The sequence below is a fragment of the Cyprinus carpio genome, chromosome A24 (genome assembly GCF_018340385.1).
Source record: "Cyprinus carpio isolate SPL01 chromosome A24, ASM1834038v1, whole genome shotgun sequence".
NCBI classification, from domain to species: Eukaryota; Metazoa; Chordata; class Actinopteri; order Cypriniformes; family Cyprinidae; genus Cyprinus; species Cyprinus carpio.
In genome coordinates, this window is record NC_056595.1 from 19,584,920 (window position 1) to 19,611,226 (window position 26,307).

Here is a 26,307-nt window from a genome sequence, read left to right on the forward strand (position 1 = left end):
ATGCGTCTGTTCTCTTGTGGAACGATGTTTTAAGATGCGAATGCTGCCCTGCAGTGTGTACAGTAGTATTGATTGGGAGGTATGAATGCATATTTCATCTCATGCGTGGTGTTGATCTCATTGGCGTCTTGACATGACAGAGTGGAGTCCTTCCGACGTTTGGTGATAGATTGAAAACATTTAAAGGGTTAATGATAATAAAAAAGTCAATTTTATGGAGTTACAAAATGGTATGGTTTTCTTTAGGTGGAACATAAAAAGAGTAGTTTAGCAGAATGTTAATGCTGCTGTTTTGAGGAACTGACCTATAGGAATGTTTTCAGACTGGATCCCGCTATATATAGTGCTCTGTCTGTCCTAAGATCAGGGAACTCTTTTGGTATGAATGGTGCTTGACTGTAGTATTAAGTACAGAAGATGTAGCAAAATAGCTTCTTCTCTTTCTCGATCTAAACGTTCTGTAGTAGAGGCAGAGTAAACATCTGTCAGGCATCGTTAGCATTTGCTTTAGCCCGGTCCCAGCATACATCTGTTTCTCTTGTACATTTTCCACTTGAGGAGAGAGGGTCAATATCAAGCTGGAAACAGGGAAGTAGTCGCAAAATAGCTTTTTGTTTACTTACTTTAGCTTAAAGGGATACTCCATCCCAAAATGAAAATTTTGTCATTATTCACTTACCCCCATGTCGTTCCAAACCCGTAAAAACTTCGTTCATCTTCAGAACACCATTTAAGATATTTAGGATGAAAACAGGGAGGCCTATGACTGTCCCATAGACTGCCAAGTAAATAACAGTGTCAAGGTCAAGACAACTAAACTCTTAAAATTCACAGCGTTTTATTGCAATAGTATTGTCATTATAATGTGACAGTCCCACTTATAGTCATTAATATTATGCATTGGTGTTTATCCTGCTCACGCTGTGTGCTGAAGAGATGATCACCATACAAAGAAGTAGGCCTACACTATACAACTCAACCAAATGCATCTTATACAAGTTAAATAATACACGATATGTATAAACCAGCTGAAATGTTTTGAAATCACTTGTACCCTACCTGATCAAAAAAATCCAGTCCTTCACTCTGCCTGTCAATTTGAGTCCTGTTAAAGATTTAAATCCCTGCCGCCAAGATGCTCCTCTGTCGGTCACAGATTATGGAAAGTGAAACTTAAATCTGTCACGGGGTGATTGGATTTATTCACCTCCTTAAAATATTTATTTAAAGCGTGTTTCTTTTCAGATTCTTATTTACAGCATTATCATAATAGGCTCTATATGAACTTATTGGGAGAAACCGGTAGTTCTATGTGAAATCAGACATTTAAGCACCTCTACTGTATATAGCCAAAACAGCATGATCATAACACATAACCAGGGCATAGCAACACTGTTATTATTTTATTTTATTTTTAAATGCACATTATGTGCCAAACCACCACCATTTAAAATAATATTGTTAAAAATTTGGATTTTTACATCATGTTCTATTTCTACTTTAAATAAAATCAGTTCTTTTGAACCCCTTTTTAATCAAGAAATCCTTTATTTTATTTTAAAAATATGAAATACTAAAAAAAAGTGATAAAAACATCTGATTTTATTTAGTTTTTTAAATTTAGTAATTTATTATTTGTTTTTGTCTTATTTTGTCTTTTTTTGTCTTGTCATTTTATTTTGTTTTGTTTTAAAAATATAAAATAATTTAGTATTAAACTAAGAATAAAAACATCATAAAAACGAATAGAAAAAATTACTGGCTAAAAAGTAAGTTTTGCCTATAACATTTTTTTTTTATAGCTCTTGTCAGTTATTACAGGATATAGCATTGCCATAATTAATTACATATATCTATTATGTAGATGTTCCTTAATATGCTTTTCTAACGTCAGTTTAAACTCTTCTAATAGCTGTTTGTTTTTGACCGCCCCAGGTTGATCTGATCTCTAGAGTTATTTTGTGCAGAGAGCGTTTCTTAATTAATAAAGCATAGACTTTCCTGTGTCCTGTCCTCCCATTGGACAGCAGCTGCTAATTATGTTTGAACATATCTAATCTTTCAGGCCACCTCAAACAAATGCCGTGTTTCTATCACAAGCCTTTTAATAAGTCCTGCTTTTGAACCTGGTGAATGTGCCACAGGACAAACATGGAGGACAAACTGAAATAGTTAGAAATGTGGAGGTTAGTTGTTTTTGCGTCGCTGCTGCCCCAGGCTGATTACAGTCCCCGAATCCCATTAGGATTTCTACTCCCACGAACAACCTTGTTATTAGCTCCCGGTTTACCTACAGGCTTGGCCCCAAATAACATATTAGCTTTCCTTCTGCACACTATATAAAAACGGATAAGTAATGTTGTCTGTAACACACTGTAAAACCCGAAGAGGTGGATTTTTATTGTTTCGGCCTGTATCTCACACTGTGCTTTAACTACATTTTATTAGGTGTGAAATTAAAATATTAATAGGCTGATGTCTGGCTTTAGGAAGAGTGGGACGTTTGTAGAGATGGTAGAGTCAAGCGCCGCGGGAGAGAGGCGGGTTACTAAATGTCTGCGGTCCCTTTTAACATCTCATACCTCTGTATGAAATAGACTTTCATCTTGCCTACTGTGAAAATATTAAAAGACGAAGCTTCATGTGTTGTTGTCACATTGCCTGTGGGACACTAATTGAGGTTGGTCGCCGATGTTGTTGGGAAAGGATGAAAAAAGAAAGAAAAATAACTCAAAGTGACTGAGGAACTTGAAAAAGAGAATGTTGCTTTGTGGTGCCTTCAAAACAATAAAACGGAAGCATTTATGTAATTGACATCATCAATGGGGTCGTAAAACTATAAAAGGAACCAAAGCACTTAGTAAATACACCTGTCTAAAATGATCATGTGACACTGAAGACTGGAGTAATGATACTGAAGATTCAACTGTGACATAACAGGAATAAATTACATTTTAAAATATATAAAAATAGAAAACAGTACATAATAATAATTAACCTTTTTTTTTTTTTTTTTACTCTATTTTTGTTCAAATACATTTGTTTAGGCTAAATCTTATGCAGCCTGGGTGAGCATAAGACCTTAAAATAAATAAATAAATAAATATAAAATAAACAATAAAATTTAATGTATATTTAAGTATTGTGTTACTTATGAATTACAGTTTTTTTTATTATTTACATATTTTAATAGTTAAATTTTTTGTTTTTGAAAAGAGAAAATATGCGCTGTTTAAATTCAGTTTTTGTTATTATTTCATTAGTCTGCTTGTAGGCTGTTTATAATGCCTAGCAGCTTGGTGCATTGTAAATGTATATAATTCAAACATTGTGAGATTGCTTGTTATCTCTTTTACAAAGGCTTGAGTTTGATTTTTGTGTATTTTAAATGTGTTTAATTCTGTGATTGTTAGATTGGTTGTTATGTGTTTTTTGCTGTAACGTTGTTATATGTTGAGTAAAGTGTTCTAAGTGGTTTTAATGTGTTGCTATGCGGTTGCTAGGGTGCTGTGGGTAATTGCTGTAACGTTTTTATATGTTGAGTAAAGTGTTCTTAGTGGTTTTAATGTGTTGCTATGCGGTTGCTAGGGTGCTGCGGTTAATTGCGGTACCATTGTTATATGGTGAGTAAAGTTTTTTAAATGGGTTTAATGTGTTGCTATGCGGTTGCTAGGGTGCTGTGAGTAATTGCAGTACCATTGTTATATGGTGAGTAAAGTGTTCTAAGTGGTTTTAATGTGTTGCTATGCGGTTGCTAGGGTGCTGTGAGTAATTGCAGTACCATTGTTATATGTCGAGTAAAGTGTTCTTAGTGGTTTTAATGTGTTGCTATGCCGTTCTTAGTGGTTCCTTGCGGTTAATTGCGGTACCATTGTTATATGGTGAGTAAAGTTTTTTAAATGGGTTTAATGTGTTGCTATGCGGTTGCTAGGGTGCTGTGGGTAATTGCAGTACCATTGTTATATGGTGAGTAAAGTGTTCTAAGTGGTTTTAATGTGTTGCTATGTGGTTGCTAGGGTGCTGTGGGTAATTGCTGTACCATTGTTATATGGTGAGTAAAGTGTTCTAAATGGGTTTAATGTGTTGCTATGCGGTTGCTAGGGTGCTGTGGGTAATTGCAGTACCATTGTTATATGGTGAGTAAAGTGTTATAAATGGGTTTAATGTGTTGCTATGCAGTTGCTGTGTGGTTGCTAGGGTGCTCTGGGTAATTGCAGAAATGTTGTTATATAGTGAATAAAGGGTTTATATGTTGCAGTTGCAATGTATTTGCTAGGTTGTAGTTGCAATAACATATTGCTATACGGTGAATAAGATGTTCTGAATACTTTTAATGTTTTGTTATGCAGTTGCTAGAGTGTTACTATGTGCTAGGATGCTGTGGTTGCTATATGGTGAATGAAATGTTAAAAATGTTTTTCATTTGTGTTGCTATACAGTTGCTAGAGTGAATTATGTTGCTAGGTGGTTACTAGGGCAATTTTAAGTTTGTTGTTGCCAGGGTGTTTTTAAGCATGTTACTATAGTGTTGCTAGGTTCTGAATAGTTTCATTCTGTTACTGTGAGGTTGTTACTAGGGTGATGTGGATGTTGAAGTAGAGTTGCTAATACATTCTGATTTGTTTTAAACATGTTTGCTAGGGTGTTTGGGTTAGTTTTTACAGCTTTTTGGTATCTAAGATATTCTGGGTGATTCTGGACCCTCCTTCAGGTCTGTTGTGCAAAAGTGATTTTTTTTTTCTTCCTACTGTTTTTTTTTGTGGTTTATTGTGTGGTATTGTACATGATTTAAGGTTTTTCTGTTTTTTATGTTTCATGTGATGTTGCTTTGTTGTGTGGTGAAGTTGTCTTTGTGTTAGTTGCTAGTGCATGTTTTTGAAGTGAGTATTTTGTATTTTGATGGGGTTTGAAGGTCAGCTGTCTGCATCTCTCCAGTGTGAAACGATGCTGCGGCACGTTAGTTTAGGAATGACAAGCATCTGCTAAACACACTCCTGATTCTTTAAAGACAGCCTGTTGGCATGCTTTTGATTCGTCCTCAGAACTCTCTTAATTGTTCAGCTGTGAAACTTAAAGCGTGCCATTTTCCCAGAGCGCTGGAAATGTCCTTGCCGAGAATCACATTTGTTCAAGAACAAGAATGTGAGTGGGAGTGCTCAGTCTCACTCACTCACACACACACACACACACACACACACACACACACACACACACACACACACACACACACACACACACACACAAGCAAAAGCCATTGTGTATCGCCAGTTATGCATGATATGAAACTACCTTAACACACCTTGACTATTTCTCTCTCTCTTTCTCTATCTATTCAGAGTATACTGGCCTTGAACCCTCGGGTCCAGACTCACGCTGCACTCCTCTCTACTGCGACGAAGAAAATGGAGAAAAAACACTGGAAAAGAAACACAGAGAAAGGCTGTGAGGTGCGTCTCCTCCATCACCCTCAACCCTCATCTTTTCACCTTCCCCTCAATAGAGCTCTCACTGACCAATCAGCCGGAGAGAAGTGGAACTTAGTGTTGTTTCCAGTTTTAGATGGGCTGTTTCCTGCCTCTGGACCCATCTGTTTAGCTTTCTTCAGTAGCTGCTTTTTAACCTTTCGTTCGGCCTTGTTGAGAAATCAGCAGCTGTGTTCGACATCACAGCCGCAAAAACTCAAGCCGAATTTATCCACTTACATGATCTTAAACTGAAACACTCAAGAACTTCAGATAGTGAAAACTCTTTGTCTTTAATATATGAAATATATTTTATTTAAATTTAATATACTTTATATATTAGATTATATTAGATATATTATGTATTAAAATTATATTATCAGCAACAATTTGAGTGAAAATAGCAAGTACTGCCAATGCTTGTATTGTCATTATCAATACCAGTGCCTGTAGCAGCAAGATTTTTGCTATTTCTGAGTATCAAATGATTCATTGTAGGCGTTTAGCATTGCATTATCATTTTAGATTTGAAAGCAATTGCATTGACTGTAGTTGTTTGAAATTTTTTATTTATATTATTTTTTAAATGTAATATTTATATTTTTTTATATATTTAATATGATTTTAGATTTGAAAGCAATTATTTATAACATTTAATAGACATAAACTGCAAATTTTGATCAGTTTTATTTGTAATGTTTATAATTTATTGTCTCACACACCCATTGTGAAAAAAATAGACTTGATTTTCAATGTGAAATATGTCCAGACAGGCAGAGTGATGAATAGTTTCTCTAATACTATTTGCTGTTTTTTCCATTTCAAATTTTTTTGTTGATTTTTATTTTTTTTGTTAATTAAATATAAAAAAAAGTTTTTTGAAAGCTTGTTTCCTTCTTAGAGTTTAAAAAAGGTAAAAGTTATCAACAACGTTTTATAATAAAATTGTTTAAAAATTCTTAGAAATGTATTATTATTTATAAAATTATTATAAATTGCTTAAATCAGAATTTTGATATTAAATGACCAAAGCGTTGTCTGCTTAGGTATAAGGTCTAAAACACTTCTTCCTACAAAAACTAAATTTAAAGGTAACGCTATCGTCCCCTTGAGCACTGAGTTTTATTACCGCAACAGCGAAGCAAGAATGCACATTACGACTATTGAACGCTTGCATTCAGCTCTTGCATAGAGTGTGTTTTTATTCGCCTTGTATGTGTGTGTATATAAAAAAAATAACTAAGTACTAAAATTAAGATAGCAGTTAAATACAGGCTCACACATGCAGTTTGGTTGATTTCCTGTGAGCAGGTATTTCATCACAAGACAAGGACGTGTTGGTGAGCTACACTCGCTAACACACAAGCTCAGATAGTAGCTCAAACGTAATTATCTTATGATTTCAGGCACATGCCATCATGGTTTAAAGTATATCTAATATGTCCTGTGTGCAGTGTGAGGGTTTGTGGTTTGTGTTTTTTGGCAGGTGGCCGCTATGCCTCGCCTGTCCTTTTAAAGGCAACTGAGCCTCCTGCTTGTTTGATGTGGAGACACAAGATGGAGGTGTTTTGTAGGGGAGATTATCTTCTCCCAGCTGACAGCACTGTTGCTAAGTACAGCTGCCTGATTCATCATTCTAATCAAGGGGGATGGATCGCAGGCCTGATTTAATTCATAGAGGCTCTGTGCTATAGATTGAACATATGGCATGTGAGTTTACTGTATCAGGAGTAAACGTGTATCTTTTGCCGTGCTGTGCTTGTGCAAATACACTAGCAGTCAAGTTTGAGATAATTAGGAGCTTTTGAAAGAAGTCCCATATGGTCACCGAGGCTGTATTATTCAAATAAATACAGTAAAATCAGTAATGTTGTAAAATATTATTGCAATTTAAAATAACATTTTTAATGTAATTTAGTCATATGATGGCAAGTCTGAATTAATATTGCTTAATATTTTTTTTGTAGAGACATGATACCATTTTTTTCAGGATTCTTTGAATAGAAAGTTAAAAAGTTCTAAGTTCTTTCTTACTTTTCTTTTGTATTTTTCTTCCTGCCTGCCTGCTTAAGTCTTACCCCTTTTGACTAGTACTATATCATCGTTTCCACAAAAATATTAAAAATCTTAATTATTTCAAACTTTTAACTTGTAGTGTATATGTGTTATTTTTTAAAGACATGTCTCTGATATTGACGTTTACGGCGGTGGAAGTTTGTGTTGTCCTTAAAGGGTTAGTTCACCCAAAAATGAAAATTCGTCCATGTTTTACTCACCCTCGAAGTATCCTAGGTGTATGTGACTTTCTTCTTTCAGAGGAATCCAATCGGAGTTATATTAAAAATTGTCCTTACTCTTCCAAGCCTGTAAGTGGGTGTTTGTGGGTGTTTGTTGTCAACAGTTCAGAAGACGTGAAATAAAGTGCTTGCATCTGTAATAAAACGTCTCTCACATGGCTCCGGGGGGGTGAATAAAGGCCTCCTGTAGCTAATCCATGTGTTTTTGTAAGATAAATATCCAGATTTCAAATGTAATAAACACTTTTTTTCTCACATCTGCTGACTGTGGGACGCGAAGACGTGCAGGCAGAAGATGAATGACGTATGTGTTGCGTGCACGCCTCTGGGAAATGTAGGTGCAAAGGAAACAAAGTTTCCTGACTTTAGCAAAGGAAAACCAGTCTACTCTTGGCTTATATTGAAATCCTCCGACGTTTTTCTTTACAAATCCTCGTTTTGTGCTTCTAATTCGTGACCAGCATTTTGTTTTGTTCTCTCTCTGCGCTCGTCACTAACCACGCAGTGCTGACGCTCTATGTCATCCGCCTGGACGTCTTCCGCGTCCCAGAGTTTATTCACCCTCACGGAGTTGTGCGAGGGACGTTTTATTACAGATGCATGCACTTTATTTCACGTCTTTTGAACTGTTGACAACAAACACCCACTTGCCCCATTGAAAGGCTTGGAAGAGCAAGGACAGTTTTTAATGTATCTCCGATTGGATTCCTCTGAAAGAAGAAAGTCACAAACACCTAGGATGCTTCGAGGGTGAGTAAAACATAGGCGAATTTTCATTTTTGGGTGAACTGACCCTTTAATACACTGTATATGAGAATTCACTGCAAAATCAATGTTAATGCTTCTGCATGCTTTTTGCCTGCCTGTGTTCTCATGCGATGCATTTCTCACCGTCAATTCACCAATAAATGTCAGAGGTTGAGAGAATGATTTTCCGTATGGATCATCTGCCACAGATTTATCCTCTTTGTAAAGAAAAAGCAATGAACGTTTTAGTGATCCTTAAAATAACTTTTGTAGGGCTCCGGAAGCCGGCATCATAATTGTCCTGGAGAATTTTGCTGGATGCCAGAGGGGCTATAAACTTAGTTTTTACAGGGAATCCATGAGTGCCGGGTGTCTATAGTTTCCAAATGAGTTCTCCAGAAAATAGAGTGGCATGTAGTCAGCCGTTATCTCGGTCCGTCAGGGCTCAGGTGCCTGACGGATTTCCTCCCCTCCCCCTCAGGGCACCTGTAGCACACTGTCAGTGAGGAGATTTGGCTACACTTCCCTTCAGGCGACGTCTCGTATGGGAACGCAGTTCGAGTCGACACTATTAGCTGACCGGAGCCTTACCAATATTTGTCTTTCTGCTTCAGTAGCACAGGTTGAGGCTGGAGATAATCTACCAAACAAAAAACAAGTCAGAGTTTTGCAGTGGCTGCGGAGATAGAAGTGGAAACACTCTTGGAGTGCCCTTGTTTTTTGCAGATAATGCTGCTGTTTACTGATGGTTTTCTTTTAATAATTTGTCTGTACGGTCTAATCCAATTTAATGAGTCTCCAGATTGCATTATGATCCCAGGTCCTGTGAAGGGCAGGTATATCTGCCAGAAGCAAAAGCTAATGTTTTTTCCCACTGGTTTTAGGCAAGACAAGAAAGTAGAAAGCAATGGGCACAAAGAAAAGAGTGGCTTTTCAAATGTCTCAGTAGGTGCATTCACATGTTATTTAGTGTAAACACACTAGCATTTTTTTTTAAAACAAATCAGCTTAGGGGCAAGTTGACTACACATTGCCTGCATTGTTTATTTGCCTGGGGTTTATGCCACAGTTTAGTCTTGGTGAATTCCTTCTTTTATGATTTGTAAATGACTGCTAGTTTGTAGAGTATTAACATAGAAGTTGTTACATTAGCAGTTTAAGTTCATACAAGGTTATGATGCCTGATGTAAGAAGTGACAGAATTGTTTTGGCATGATTTTGTTTTTAAACATTAATTTTTACAGGTCACACAACTGAATCATTAAATCAGAGTTTTGATTCAGGGATATTAAATGGACCAAATGTACATTGCATGATATTATTTTTGTTTTTTTACATTTATGTTTTGGTTATTATTGGTTATTTGTTGGCTGATAATGAACATTTAATTAAATATATAATAAAATAAAACCAATTTCTGCCTGTTTGTGTATACATATGTATATATATATATTAGTTTTAACTTTAGGCAATGCATTTACTAATGTGAATTAATGGGACATCATAGTTTTAACAATTTCTGATATAATTCAGTTAATGTTTTCCTGGCCATAGCATGAAAATAATTATTGTTTTATCAGTAATCAGAATTTAAATAGTGGTGCATCCTTAAATGTGAGCATTGGATGTATCACCTCTCCGTCTCCTGAAGCATCCCGTTGAACATCTACACAGTGCGCAGGATGATAGGAAGGCCCTGTAACCACACTGATTACTGTGTGACTCTGTGTACAGTATGTGGTTTGTGACCTTCTTCCTAGGATCAAGCTCTGTTCTCTGTCATTGGCTGGGGCTTTATAGTTGGGACTGCTTCTAGTTTATTAGGCATCAGAGCTAATTGTTTTAATGAGACATGATGAAAGGGAAGGAAGGGAGACAAAAAAAAAAAAAAAAAACTTAATTTGAATCCTTTCTGGAATTCATTAAATAATTCAAATTGGCTTTCATAATTCCTGTTCCGTGCCGGGTCACTGCTGAGGTCCAAAGATGGAGTGTAAACTGAATATCTTAAATAGATTTTCCTTTATAGCACAATCATCTTGCGTCTTCCTTGAATCTAGTCTCAACCTCACACTCATTAGATGAATAAATTATGGACAAATTACCACAATTTGAGCACTAACAGTTTTTTTTCTAAGTGATATTAGGGTTCTTTGAAGCTTTTAAAGTAATTATGTCTTTACTTTCCAATGGAATATACTTAGGAATTCTGGTGTCCGACGGAATCTATCTATCTATCTATCTATCTATCTATCTATCTATCTATCTATCTATCTGTCTGTCTCTCTGTCTGTCGTCTGTCTGTCTGTCTGTCTGTCTCTCTGCCTGTCTGTCTCTCTGTCTGCTCTGTCTGTCTGTCTGTCCGTCCGTCGTCCGTCCGTCCGTCCGTCCGTCCGTCCGTCCGTCCGTCCGTCCGTCCGTCCGTCCGTCCCCGTCCCGTCCGTCCGGTCCGTCCGTCGTCCGTCCGTCCGTCCGGTCCGTCCGTCCATCCCGTCCGTCCATCCATCCATCCATCCATCCATCCATCCATCCATCCATCCATCCATCCATCCATCCATCCAGATCTTATTATTCTGATGTCATCCATTCATTCATCCATCCACCGAGATCTTATTATACTGATGTAATTTAAGTCTAATGTAATATATCCATCCATCCATCCATCCAGATCTTATTATTCTGATGTCATCCATTCATTCATCCATCCACCGAGATCTTATTATACTGATGTAATTTAAGTCTAATGTAATATATCCATCCATCCATCCATCCATCCATCCATCCATCCATCCATCCATCCATCCATCCATGCATCCATCCATCGTTCTATCATTCTATCAATCATTCTATTGTTCTTTCATTCCATCCATCCATACATCCATCGTTCTATCATTCTATCAATCGTTCTATTGTTCTTTCATTCCATCCATCCATTGTTCTATCATTCTATCAGTCGTTCTGTTGTTCTTTCATTCCATCCATCCACCCAGATCTTATTATACTGATAATTTAAGTCTAATGTAATCCATCCATCCATCCATCCATCCATCCATCCATCCATCCATGCATCCATCGTTCGATCATCATTCTATCTCTATCATTCTATCAATCATCATTCCATCCATCCATCCAGATCTTATTATTCTGATGCCATCCATCCATCCATCCATCCATCCATCCATCCATCCGTTCTATCATTCTGTCATTCTATCAATCATTCTATTGTTCTTTCATTCCATCCATTCATTCATCCATCCATTCATTCATCCATCCATCGTTCTATCATTCTATCAGTCATTCTATTGTTCTTTCATTCCATCCATCCATTGTTCCATCATTCCATCAGTCGTTCTATTGTTCTTTCATTCCATCCATCCACCCAGATCTTATTATACTGATAATTTAAGTCTAATTCCATCCATCCATCCATCCATCCATCCATCCATCCATCCATCCATCCATCCATCCATCCATCCATCCATCCATCCATCCATCCATCCATCCATCCATCCATCCATCCATCCATCCATCCATCAATCCATCCATCCATCCATCCATCTATTGTTCTTTCATTCCATTCATCCATTCTTCCATCGTTCTATCAATTGTCCTATTGTTCTTTCATTCCATTCATCCATTCTTCCATCGTTCTATCAATTGTCCTATTGTTCTTTCATTCCATTCATCCATTCTTCCATCGTTCTATCAATTGTCCTATTGTTCTTTCATTCCATTCATCCATTCATCCATCGTTCTATCAATTGTCCTATTGTTCTTTCATTCCATTCATCCATTCATCCATCGTTCTATCATTCTATCAATCATTCTATTGTTCTTTCATTCCATCCAGATCTTATTATTATGATGTTATTTAAGTTTAATGTAAGGAACACTTCCCTTCTTTCATTATTATCCTGGTCTCTGTTTTGTATGTTACAGTTGACAAAGCGATATCCAGCTCTCAAAGTCTAATCACCCTTTAAACCTTCCTAAAAGACAACAGAGATTCAATTTTTCCTTTAAAACGTCCATGCACCAACACAAAATGATCCAAAATGCTGTAATGGAGAGGCTACATCTGTCATCTTTACATCTGTAATGGCAGCTGTCATGTTAAAGCAAAGATTTGGATATATTTTTAATAGGAGGTGACCTATGGCCCATTGCGTGTGTCGTTATTAGCCCCAAACACTTTGGATTTACATCAGCCCTTGTAATGGTGTATTGAACATTAAATATGTTCTGATTGCCTGTGATTTGTCGCTTAGCAGTTTCATGTTCAGTTTCATTACTTTGTTTGGACACTGTGTTAACTTAGCTTTAACACCTTCTGGCCAACATCCAATGATATGCATTGGCCTGGTCAATGTATTACTTCAGAGCAGGCTTTAGTCTTAAGCAGTGAATTAAAGTGTGTGTGAGCACTCATCTCTAATTACCTGGCACAATTACACACCACAGATCAACACGGCTATCGATCGCCAGCGTCTGAGACGATATCGGCCCTACCACACTGTGCTGGTAAGATTCGGGTGAGGAAAGGGTGCAGTGATCAATGTGTTTTATCTGCTTGAACATGCATACATCACCCCCCCCCCCCATGCCACCCGTCCCATAATGCCACACTTTCCTCCTTTTCCTCACAGGATTTAGCTTCCACTACATGGATTAGAGCACCGCATCCAGCGCCTAATCCATTCAGGCGAAGGGGAGGAGATTACAATGTTGGGGTTTGATGTTAATAGAAACCCTTAATAAGTCCTTTTTTGTGCTTTACATGCTTCTTAATGTATAAAGGAAAACACAAAGGGCTTTTATGCCTGCTCAGCTGGCTGTGTGTGTGGTACCAGCAGCACTGGAATCATCTGAACGGGTCGAGACTTGGGACGGGGTGCTTCCTGTCATGCTTTTTCTTTGAGATTTCCATATACAGCTGGTCTTGTTAGTGTCTTTCTTTTCTTTTCTTTTCTTTTCTTTTCTTTTCTTTTCTTTTCTTTTCTTTTCTTTTCTTTTTTTCTTTATTTCTTTTTCTTTTTCTTTTCTTTTCTTTTCTTTTCTTTTTTCCCCCCCCCTTTTTCTTTTCTTCTTTTCTTTTCTTTTCTTTTCTTTTCTTTTCTTTTCTTTTCTTTTCGTAAAACTACATATAATGAGCCTTATTAATCACATTTATACTAAAGGAACGTTTCTAAATCTCTTAAGGACTGTTAATCTGCTCGTTGCAGAGTGTAATAGATTAATGACGACAAGTGTATATTTGTGTATAGGAAACTGCTCTCTAAAAAAAAATCTTTTTTTTAGATATATTTATTTTTTATTTATTTATAGTTGTTATTATTCTTTTTTTTTTTTTTTGTGATGTGATTATTTAAGGGGCATTTTAAATATATATATAGTGAATATATAAAGTTTTTTGAAAGAAGTCACTCAGGCATTTGTAAAAAAAAAAAATGGTAAAAACAGTAATATTGCGAAATATTATTACAATAAAAAAAACAGTTTTCTATTTTATTATATTTTAAAATGAAATTTATTCCTGTAGAAATCATTCTAATATGCTGATTCATGCTCAAGAAATATATATAAAAATATAAATTTATTTTAGATATATAATGTATATATATATATATATATATATATATATATATATATATTATATATATATAATTTTTATGTTAAAAATAGTTGTGGTGCTTAAATTTTTTTGTGGAAACCATGATACATTTGTGTATCATTTTAATAACTCCTTTTTAATATTTCTAATAATATTAAATTCTTAAAAAAATTATGGACCCCACACTTTTGAATGGTAAACCACCAAATTTTATGTATATCATTTTTGTATTTTTGAATAAATTTTGTAGCTTTGAACAGTTCAGTTTATTCTACATTGAGGCAGCATTATTAGTCAAATATTTGGGATGTTTGATTTTTTTTTATAGGCGATAGGTGCATTATGGTATGGTACTATGGGCTTCTGGTCCCAGGCCAGTGATTTAATGTACAGGCTACTCATCTTTAAATTCAGGCAGAATGTATCCCACCCCTTTAAATTGATTGTCATATTTGAATATTTGCAATTTTTTTTTGTCCCTCATCATTGTCAAAGGAGCTGAAGTTTGATTTTTGCAGTGTGTAAATCATATATGTGTGTGCGATTATTGAGTTATTCAAATCACAGTCTTTGGCTCGCAGAGAGAGCACTCTGAGAATGTGGTGCCCACGCACATTATTTCCCAAATATCTCTGCTTCCCGATGCAATATTTCCTTGTCACCCACAAGCTCAGACAGTGCAATAATTATCAATTTCCATATCATTGTGTTTTTATTGTTTGAGCAACATAAAATAAAACATTTGTTAATGCCACTCAGTTAGATGAGAGCAGCATGGAAAGATGAGGGAGGGAAATGTAATTAAAAAAAAATTCTGACTTGCACTTTGTCTGTAATCATGTAAATTGAATGTCAGTCAGAATGGGCGAGTGCGCTCTGTTATTAGATTCCAAACTCCTCGTGCCCACCACATGCCTTACCAAATGCTGGCTTTGCCACCGTTTCTACTGCATGAGACTCAAGCAGGCAGAGCTGACAAACTCAGTGCTGTCATAGAAATATGAACACTGTTTACATCAGTGAAGTGATTTATTAGTTGAACAGTATTTCATAGCTCTTTTGAAACACAGTTTTTGTTTAGCTACATGCTTCTTACCACATTCGCTTAACTATATATATATTAATATATATATATATATATATATATATATATATATATATATATATATATAATATATATATATATATATATATATATATATATAACAGACCCAAAGACCAATTTAGTTTAGTGCTTTAGTTTAGCGTTTTACAACCATCCTCTGAATCATTACCTGAATATTACTAACGTTGGTTGTCATTAGTCCTGTTGTGTGCTTCGTCACATGATTTACTTTTAGTAGAGGTTTAAATGCAGAAGAATCCCTGGATTCGTTCCACTGCTTGGAAACACTTCAAGGGTTGTGATTAATGTGAGCTGTCAAGTTCTGAGTGGGGACCAACTGTCACCTGAGAACTGGATAAATAAAAAATAAAAAAATTCACGGTCAAGTTTGCATGTGAAATTGCATTACACGTTGCTGTAAGTTTTCCCAACCATTACACATGGCTTGAGCTTGAAGTCAGATTCCAACTCAACTGTCAGTAGATAAAATAGGAAAACATGGGCTGATCCAGTTGAGAGCTTACTTCACAATTGTTTACTTCACAAAAATTTCACAAATTGTTTTTTTTTTTATCAAGAATGTTTTATTCTGACATTTTTTTAAACATTTTGAGCTGCATTTTATGACAGGTACTGTTAAAATTAAATGCATTATTATTATTATTAATATATATGTATAACTAAAAGTATGTAATATTTAATATATATATGTATAATAAGTAATGTATAATAATAATAATAATAATAATAATAATAATAAAAATAATAATAATAATAAAAATAATGTGTTTATTATAATAGTACCTGTCCTCAAACTCATCTCAATTTTTTTTTTACAGGTCAGAATAAAAAAAAAAATCTTCATAAAAATAAAATAAAATAAAATAAAATAAAATAAAATAAAATAAAATAAAATAAAATAAAATAAAATAAAATAAAATAAAATAAAATAAAATAAAATAAAAAAAGGCATGATGGGGGGAATCCGGGGAATTGCTGGGAGCGGAGTTTGTTTTTTGTATTCATATTTGCATGCCTGTTTATCAGTTCGACATGCGCCAGTTTATGCTCTGGTCTAAATCAGAAATACTGAGGAGAGGAAATTGTGTGTCCTTTAATTACTTGCTTGTCCGTACCAGCAGGTTTCATTCAAACTCCTCACCTCCCATCAGGGGTCAGGGGCTAGAGAAGGGTCGATTGCCATGACAACTGCAGTCCGAGCCCCAGAACGCTTCGACATTTCGTACCAGCTCAGGAGTTGGCCGTGTCACATCTGATGAATCACGCGGTACAACCCTGACAGTGCAGTACAATCTGCATGAGAGTCTCCCTGATGATGTTTGAGTGGATTATGTTCAAAGTCTGTGTAACAGCCCCAATCAATGAGATGTACCGCGCACACACAAACATCCAAACAAATAACAGCACCTCCTCTATCATCTCATTTCTTTCTCTCCCTCTCTTTCTCTCGCAGAGCTGCGTAAAGCTAGAGAACAATTTTGATGACATCAAACACACAACTCTGAGTGAGCGTGGAGCACTTCGGGAAGCTGTGAGGTAAGACCAGGTCACCATGGCAACAGTCACAGATGTGCCGAGGACCAAAGTACTGGTGGTAGTGGTCGTGGGGGATTGGGGTGGGGAGTCATTCTTCATTATTTGGGGAACAAATGAGTTTATTGGCACCATTCAGTCGGCCTCTCGAAGGTATTAATTTGTGCGAGAAGAAGGCGTCCCTTAGGGCTCCAGATCAGCTATATGGTGACCCGGAGCAAACTGCGCTTGGCTAACCTGTCAATGTTTAATTTGACTCTCTGGAGCACGATATCAGTCGCAGTGTTCATGCTTGTCTCTTTCTTTTTAGTACTAAGCCAGCACCACTAGTATTATTGCTCACACATCTGTGCAAACCCTTATTACTAAGTATTTAACTGTGACACATACTGTAACTCAAGCCACACTGTTCGTTATTTGTGGCACTTGAAAGAAGACTGTAGGTCATTTTCTGGTGACTGGTTCGTGTTAGTCATTTCTGCCGCTTCAAATGTAGTTAACCTGTTTAGTTTGTGATAACAGGTTCAATCAGCTTGAAGACTGTAGGCCATATAGCGAGGTTTAGTTGACCTCTTTGCTTTATGTTGTTTAGTTCTGTAGTGCTTCAAGAGATACTCCACCCCAAAATGAACATTTTGTTATTAATCACTTACCCCGGTTTTGTTCCAAACCCGTAAAAGCTTTGTTCGTCTTCGGAACACAATTTAAGATATTTTGGATGAAAACCGTAAGGCCTGTGACTGTCCCATAGACTGCCAAGTAAATAACAGTGTCAAGGTCCATAAAAGGTATGAAAGTTGTCGTCAGAATACTCTGACTAGTTATATTCATTCGTATATTCATTCGGTACTGACTAGTTCACCTATACAAAGGTTTAGGTCATATGGCAGTGTCTAGTTGACCCGCTTCATTTGTGATGACTAGTTTAGTCATTTGCACTTATTTAGGTCATGCAGCGACGGGAATCTCTAGATCAGCACAGAGACCTCATCGTAACTAAAATAGCGAAGCAGGTTTTTCATCATCGTTCGTTTCTTGACAGCCTACAACTTATTTGAATATAAAGTAGTTTCTAAAGTGACTATATTAAAGTCCTGTATATTTAAAAAATAATAAGAGTATTCAATTAATTTCTCATCCACTTTCATCTCACTGATCCACGGTGCAAGAATAGAATTATTGAGGAGTGTGTTGAGATGACAGAATCCAGTGTTCACAGCGAGCGTTGTAAAAATCTTCCCTAATCTGCTTAACTTCATTAGAAGAGATCGAGGAGGATTACAGTGAACTGCCTGTATATGAACATAATTCCTAACAATATTTAAGCGGCTCATAGATAAATACATCATCAAGGATGCACAAACAGCAACAGAATAGCAATTAATTAAATTCCCTTTATGGAAAATTGTCCGTTAGTTGCCAGGCTTATGAATTATGGCCAGGTTGTGGTAATTGACTGGATCGATGGCAAAGGTTATGATAGCAAGTGTATAAGGGAGCATGCTTGTACATGCAAATGTAAATACGAATACATTCATGTCCATGTGCCTTAGGTTTTAATACATCCTCTTTTTTCTTTATTCTGAGGAAGAAATGTCTTTCCTGTGTGATAACTAGCCCTGATTTTCCTTACATGTTCAAGTTTTAACAATTTAATATTTTTTAAGCTTGCTTCTTATAGTTCATAAGATATTTCCATGAAATATTTGCAGGTGAAATCAAATTGAAGTATGGTTTTGTCTCACAGGATTTATCTGACATCATGCTGTTCACTGCTGCTGCCCACCGAAGTACAGTAAATGCAGTTTTACCAAGACAAAAACAGAATAAAAGTGAGAGTATTAGAAATGCAAAAAACGAAAGGAGCTTATATCTGACCCTGTGGTAGGCTGGCAGAGGTGAGTGCAAATTGGTGCCGATGGAAAAGGTTCCTTCCCTCAATTACGCCTGTTCCAGGACGTTCAGTGTATAATCACACGGAAATAAGTCTGCGACATGACTTTAATTGAGGAAGTTAACAAGGTTAGCTACACTTCACCAATTTTACGCCGCACAAATCACTCCGCAGACCTTCAGAATGAATATCTATAAACCTTTTACCCAAAAACAAGTGCTGGAGAATACATTTAGGCAATCATGTCATTAATCTTCTGATAGAAATGGGAAACTGGTAGACCCTCTTCTTACGCTCTCCAAGCTAAAGGAAGCAATGTAACGTAGCTTAACTGTTCCTCTGGTGTGGCACACCTGATGTACTCAATTTTCTTTTGCTGAGGAAAATTAAGGGCCAAATTTAATCTTGAGTTCAGTTCTTCACGCACCCTTTGGCTACTACATTTACACTGCTGTTCAAAAACTGAATTTATTTGATTGAAAAACAGTAGTTTTGTGAAATATTGTTACAATTTAAAACAATTGTACTCTATATGCATAGATTTTAAAGTGTAATTAATTCCTGTAAAGGCATAGCTGAATATTTAGCAGTTTTTCAGTCTTCAGTGTCACCTGATTCTTCAGAAATCATTCTAATATATTCTTTCACCTGTAAATCCTTCATGAAAATATCTTATGAACTGTAAGGAGAAACCAACAGCATGAAAATATCTGAAATTGCTAAAACTTGAACATGTAAGGAAAACCAGGGCTGGTTGTCACCATTAAAAAAAAAAAAAAAAAAAAAAAACTTTATTATTGTTTTCAACATGTTGTGCTGCTTAAATTTTTTTTTTTTTTTTTTTCTATTATTTTTTTGGAAAACGTGATGCATTTTTTCAGGATTCTCTGACGAATCGAAAGTTTAAAAGAACAGCATTTATTTGAAATATATATATTTTTAATAACAATATACTGTAGATTTTTTACTGTCATGTTTAATTGATTTAATGCATCAGTGCTGAATAAAATATTGATTTAAAAAAATATCTTAATGCCTCCAAACTTGTAGGTAGTGCACATGACAATTCATAAAAAAAAAAAAAAAAAGTCATGCATTTGATATTTGTATATAAACCAGTTACATTTCAGATGGTGGGAAAGATAAAATGAGCTGGGAAAAAAATAGAAACATAAGTCTACACAAGTCTACATTTTGTCTGTTTTATTAAGCTCATTATTCCCCAGAAGTTCACCGTTCACTTATTTCCTTTTCCTATCAAGATGCAGAGCGTGTCTGTGATCTCAGTGAGAAGGAGTGAAAGGCGCTGTAGGCAATCACCTGTTAACTAAGCAAGCAAGATCTTTTATTTGGATCCTTTTTCAAGCTCCAGGCACTGATTTCCAGACTCACTGAGCGACTCCAGGTGGTGAGGGCCCGTCTGCAGCTGCGGAGGTCAGAGTGAAGGTCAGGGGTACGGTGTCCAGTCACAGCATTAGTGAAGGGGCTAATGAATGCTCGCTCATGCCTCCTGCCTCGCTCCCCGTAGTGCTCCATATCATTCAAACCGCTCTCCATCTCTCTGGTGTCTGATCAGTCAGCGGAGCCGCGTCCACACTGTCACGATGCTGAGGGATGGCCGTCCGTTCCCTAAATGCAAGCTTATGACTCACACGGATGTAATGGCCGTCATCTGTCTGTGTGCTGATTTGCTCTGATTGTCCATCGGGCTGTGCGCCGGGCGTTGTTAACCCCTCAGTCACTCCAGAGAGAGTGATGAACTTGGCTGGAGGTAAATATTGCCCTTAAAGCATCCCCACACACATCCAGTAGATATATGAATTTCAATTGGATTTCAAATGGTCTGGACCTTGAGAGGACTTTGAGTGACCTTTGTCAGTGCACCACTGTAGGGGAGAGAGCTTATATATTCAACCCCCTCAAGCGCAGAGATCAAGGCTGAAGACTCACCTTCAAAATGACATCTGAATAGCTTATAGTGATTTTTTTTTCTTCAGTTAATGCTAAAATGAGTGTCGCTGTTATTGTTGTGTTCATAGCTATTACTGTGTTTTTTTACATAAAACTGTCACTAGTCGCACACTGTTACGGACATGAGGTATAACTCTAATCATGAGGCTTATTGAGGAAAGATTTTCTAACCATCCAGACTTACCGTTTTCATTCAGCAAATGATAAAACAGGTCAATAGACTTATATTGAAAGGACCACAAGCATCCAAGGACTCCTAGTAAACCACCCAGCAACACTCTGGTAACCACCCAAGAATATCCTACAAACATTGTTATCTCAATATTATTTATATACATGGTAACACTTTAGTTTAGGGACCAATTGTCACCATTAACTAGTTTCTTATTAGCATGCATATTACTAGTATATTGGCTGTTTATTAGTGCTTCTAAAGCACATATTAATGCCTTATTCTGCATGACCATATTTTAGATCCCTTACTAATCTTACTCTTAAAATAAAGTGTGACCATAAACTATTATTGTATTTATTAATATTTCATATTAGCTTTTATTTTATATTTTCAGTTATTATTTTAATTTGTTTAAAATTGTCATTTTGCTTTTGACAAATGCTTTTGTCATTTTCATTATTATTTTTTAATATTTCTATTTAGATTTTTTTATTTCAGCTTTAGTAATTTTTGTACTTCAACTTATTTCAGTTAGACAGCTTTTCTAATTTGATTTCTTTCCTTTAAATGTTTCTATTTAGCTTTAAGTGATTTTTTTTATTTCAGTTTTATTATTAGTCAATTAGTACTTCAACTTATATAATTTCAGTTGGGCAACATATCTAATTTGATCTAATAATTTATATGTAATTTTATTTCATCTTTTTTTTTAATTAATAAAAACTGTATCTAATAGTTTTTGATAACAATAACAATACTGGGAGGAAACCACTTGCAGCACTCCCTTAGCAAAGTCATTAGGGCGTCTCTGAAATCATTGCAGATTTTTCTCAGAAAATATAAATGTTACTTTTAAAAAATAAGTTTGTTTTTTGCATTATTTTTCAAAATTGTAACGTCGTTTTGGAATGTTACCAGATTTGATATTAGAAATGTCATTTTGATAAATATACAGTAGTTGTAAACTTTTTCTTATTAAATGCCATGCAGCGCTGAAAATGGTGGCATATGAAGGAAGTGAACGATTACACCCAGTTGAATAATGCAGGTCCATGTGTTTTGTTTTTTTTTTCATAAAGTGAGGATTTGGCGATAAGTGGCACACTTTTATTTATTTATTTTTTCGGTCAGCTATGTGTGTGTGTTCTCTCCTTTAATTCTTACTGATCAATGGTTGGGTTATTTCAGCCGTTACCTCTGCTCATTACCACCGCACCACACCTGATCTCAGGTCAGAGCAGCTGTGTTAATTGTGAGATTCTGTTGGATTACTCACAACAAGCTTGTAGGCTGATCTCTGTGTTCTTCTGCAAGTGATGTGTTGGTAACATTAACGTTTTAGCAGTATTTGCTAAGGTAACCATTAGTATTACCATTGCTAAAACATAGGGTAAGTGATTTGAATGTTGCATAGAAAACTAACTCATCCCACAATTCTGTAGGCTCTTTTGACTTGGCATAATGCAACTATCTAGCAACTGCTCACAACACTCTAGTAATGTTAAAAGCCATCTAGGTTATTACCACCTGAAATTTGTGAAGAAGTGGAAATGTAAAAAAGTTGCAACTCCGTTCAGGTATAGCTTTTTTTTTTAAATCAGCAAGATCAATGTTTAATTAACTAGAGAAATAAAAATATCCTTAGAGTAGGTGTTTTAAAGCTTAGCTTTTTATCACTGCTGGCATGTATTTGCTGAAATGTTAATCAGATGACCTGAGTGGGAATTTTTATAGTTATATTATACACAGCTAAGATTAGACACAGTGTTCTACACCCTGAAATGACAGCTTTTGGTGATGTGTCAATCAAATGCACATGACCCTTCAGGTGGAGATCTGTGCCTACACACACACACAGAGCCATGCAGGTCTCTGGCTCTTCATTTTTCAGTCTGCTGTGTTTGAAGCTGTTGGTTATCCCCCTGATCCCAGACAGACCTGGGCTGGGTGGTTTTGACAGTTCTGAGGACCGCTGTCCTAACCCTCAGTGCACAGAGAAATCTCACCTCACCTGACACTCTCTTCCCACCTGTCCCCAGCCGAGCTGCACTGCTGACATCATTAAACTTGCATCCAGATGCCCGAGCAGACTGACACAGCTGCGTCCATCGGACAAGACCGATTCAGCACTGCATACGCATGTGTTCAGCCTGTGCCATGGATGAGAGTTAACATAATGTAAAACACAGCTCTAAAACGCAATTCAGAATAAAACAGAAGGTTTGTGATCTCAGCATTTGATCATTTGACTCACTGTGATGATGTTTTTTATTGTATTTCAGATTAAATAATAACTTGGGTATGGGTTACACTGGAGGGAGATTTCAGCAATGGAGGATAACAATTCCAACTTCAAATTCAACTTTGACTTGGATTGTTATGCTGATTTCTTATGATAAAAAATTCATTAATAATATAAATATGTTTATTTTAATATTTTTTATTATTATTAATTTAGAACATTTCTGTATTTGTCTCAGACTTTTTGCACAATAAAAATTAATATATTTTTATTACAAGTTAGCTTTATTGTAGTATATACAGTACTGTAAACATATGTTGATTATGTATCTAGTCAGAAAGACAATAGAGCGGCAATCTTTTTATTTTGGGTATGTCATTTATGTCCCCATGCCAAAATGGGTGTGTGTGGGGTGTAGGGAGATTGAGAAGGGGTTAATAATTTTTTTTTTCTTTTTTCTTTTCTTTAAATTTGGGATCTATGCATGCTGTTTTTATTTAATTTCATAGTAGAGATGTAATGGATTAAAAAAAAAGATTTAAAAGATCGCAAATTGCATTCAAACCCATGTTTGCACATTATGAGTTCTTAAACTAAACACCAGGCCAAGTGTTTGTCAAAAACAACAACAGTTATTTTTAAAATTAATAAAATTATTATTTCATTTTATTTCTTTTCCGCTGACACAAGCCGAGCAAATGTCATGAACACATGCCCTACCAGGAATGCACAGCTCCAGTATTTTTATTAATCTTTCTTGATCTTTCATCTTCTTAATCATTAGATTTCCATAAATAGCTCTATAAATAGAAATCATTAAATTTCTATAAATTTTCTGCCCTTGATGCTTTTAGTGCTGCATTCATCTAGGCTTTTTTAACTCCTTTGTTGTATTCCTGAAACACCCCGTGATTAAGCGAAGATACAATTTGCCGCAACCCCAAGATTATGAACAGAATTATTAGTTTCTCCAAGAAAAAGTGAACAGCTGAATTTGTGGCGACAACTAATTCATAAAGGTAAGCAGTCATTAAAATGGCAAATCCTAGGAGGCCTAGGTTTTATTGAATTGTACTTTTCCCGTTGCGGGTTCATTTTGGTTCAGATATAATGAAAACAATGAATTGGGAGATTAGCTTCCTGCACATTCTAGAACCCCATAATACACTCATCATGGAAAACATTCAAACGCTAGATTATTACTCAAGTAAAACGATAAGGTAGAAAGCAGAGAGAGCAGGGGGAGAATAAATCAGCTTGCAGCGGTCCGCTAATCAACAGCTCCTTTCATTTGAATGCACTGGATTATTTTTTTATAAATAAAAAAACCGGGAAGGAAAGAAAGAAAAAATTGTGTATGTAGGCCTATTTGATTGCGTTACAGCTCAGAAAAGCCCCGGCACTGTATCTAATGCACTGCACTGTAAGGCAGTCTTTTCCTGATCGCTGCTCTCAAAGCCCAGCTGAATTGCTGTGACCTAGAGCAATTCTTGAACAAATAAGATTGCCTTCGTGTGTGCATTATTTTCTGTTGACATTTGCTAAGCACTTGGGCTGCTGGCCAGGGGAGACGGATGAGGGTCTAAAATGTGTCTAGATGTGCTGTGTCTTTAATGTTACCTTGGGAGGAGAAAAAAGACAATGGTATTCCTGTCCACAGCTGTAGTGCGTTGCCCCGGTGTGTCAGAGGAGGGAATAGGTTATTTTATTCTCACTCTTTCTCATTTTCGCCCTCTTTTTTTCCCCTTGAGCTACAGTTTTTGAAAAGAGAGACAAAAACGCTCAGCAATCAACTGAAGGTGCCCCTCTCACAGATTCTCATTTTGATCTGTTGGGTCTCATCTTTATGAATGTGTTTATACATTTCGACCTGCCATGGAACAGATGTTTTTTGGGCCATGTGTGTCAGCTTAAAAATTTCTAGCATTTTATTTTTCCCCAGAAGTCCATTTAGAACATTAGTCAAGGTTTTTTGCACAAAAAACAGTCACCGTTTAGTCTTGCATGGCTGTTTTTTCACCCTCTCTCTGACCCTTAGAAATAAACAAGCATGTTTTTGTTGCTGTACCTTGCAGACTTCTATGCAAATGACCTCTGTTGTGATTGGCTAATCGCTGCATACTGGTGCAGTTCACACTGTTTCTCATTAAGGCAAGCCAAGTTGCAGAATGCTGTGTTGATTTCTACATGTGGACTTGGTTGTGATGTCTTAACTAGTGGTCAATATGGGTTTTTTTTTTGTGAGAGCAGAGTAGCTAAAGGTGAATAAAATGCAGATATATGCATAATATACTTTAAGATATATTGAAGTCTTCAATGTTTTTGGTCTGTTTTTTTTTTTTTCCTGTAAGACATTGTAGATGTTTTCATGCATGGATTAAAAGCCACAAAACTCCAGTTTTGATTTCACAATGTCTTCAAAGAAATAATACTTACATTCAGGATGCATTAAATTGATCAAAACTGACAGACTTTTTTTTTTTGAACAATTCATAAAAAAATAAAAAATCAGTTTCTACAAAAATGTTAAGCAGCACAACTCCTTTCAACATTGCTGATAATGACAAATGTTTCTTGAGCAGCAAATCAGCATATTATGATTTCTGAAGGATCACATGTAACTGAAGACAGGAGTAATGATGCTGAATAAATTGTATTTTAAAATATATTTAAATACTAAACAGTTGCTGTAGTCATTGCTATAGTTAAAAATGTCAAAAATACTAAAAAAAAGTTATTACATGTTGTTAATCAACTATGAAGACAATCTTTTTTTAATGTGTATTAAGTACTTTTTGGAGTGGATGATATTTCAACATATTACTAGTCATAATCACTATTATTTGTTCAATAAATGGTCTGGGTGGGAAGGAAATGTTTCGTTTTGAACTTTAAAGTGTATCTACATTAGATAGAACTCTTATTTTATTTTATATTTTAAGAGCAAGAAAAAATCAAATTTTCACGATACGTGAGCTTCAATACATGTGCGCTAATGTATTCATTGTACAAGCTGAATATGAACCACTGCACTGTTTCATGTTCAACATGCATATTTTGTACGATACACACAGTGATGATCATAACAGATGATATATCGCTGATTTGGAAGAGTGCTTTTTCCTTCACAATAAGCGGAGAGGAATGCCAGGGAGAGAGATATTTATGTGAGTATGGCTTTATGTCTTCCCGCAGCTGCTCGGTGTCCCCTCTCTGTATTAATCATCTCGGCGCAGATCAGAAGTGCGA

The 26,307-nt window shown here is 35.9% G+C and overlaps 1 protein-coding gene across 2 annotated transcripts in view; it reads left to right on the top strand.

The window, feature by feature from the left end:
• LOC109088088 (dihydropyrimidine dehydrogenase [NADP(+)]-like) overlaps positions 1-26,307 on the top strand; it is a 79,607-nt gene that overhangs the window by 13,476 nt on the left and 39,824 nt on the right. For both annotated transcript variants that reach the window (XM_042714564.1, XM_042714563.1), the window contains exons 2-3: positions 5,337-5,447; positions 16,697-16,779. In XM_042714564.1, coding sequence (XP_042570498.1) covers positions 5,337-5,447; positions 16,697-16,779 — 194 coding nt within the window. The remainder of the gene's footprint in view (positions 1-5,336; positions 5,448-16,696; positions 16,780-26,307) is intronic.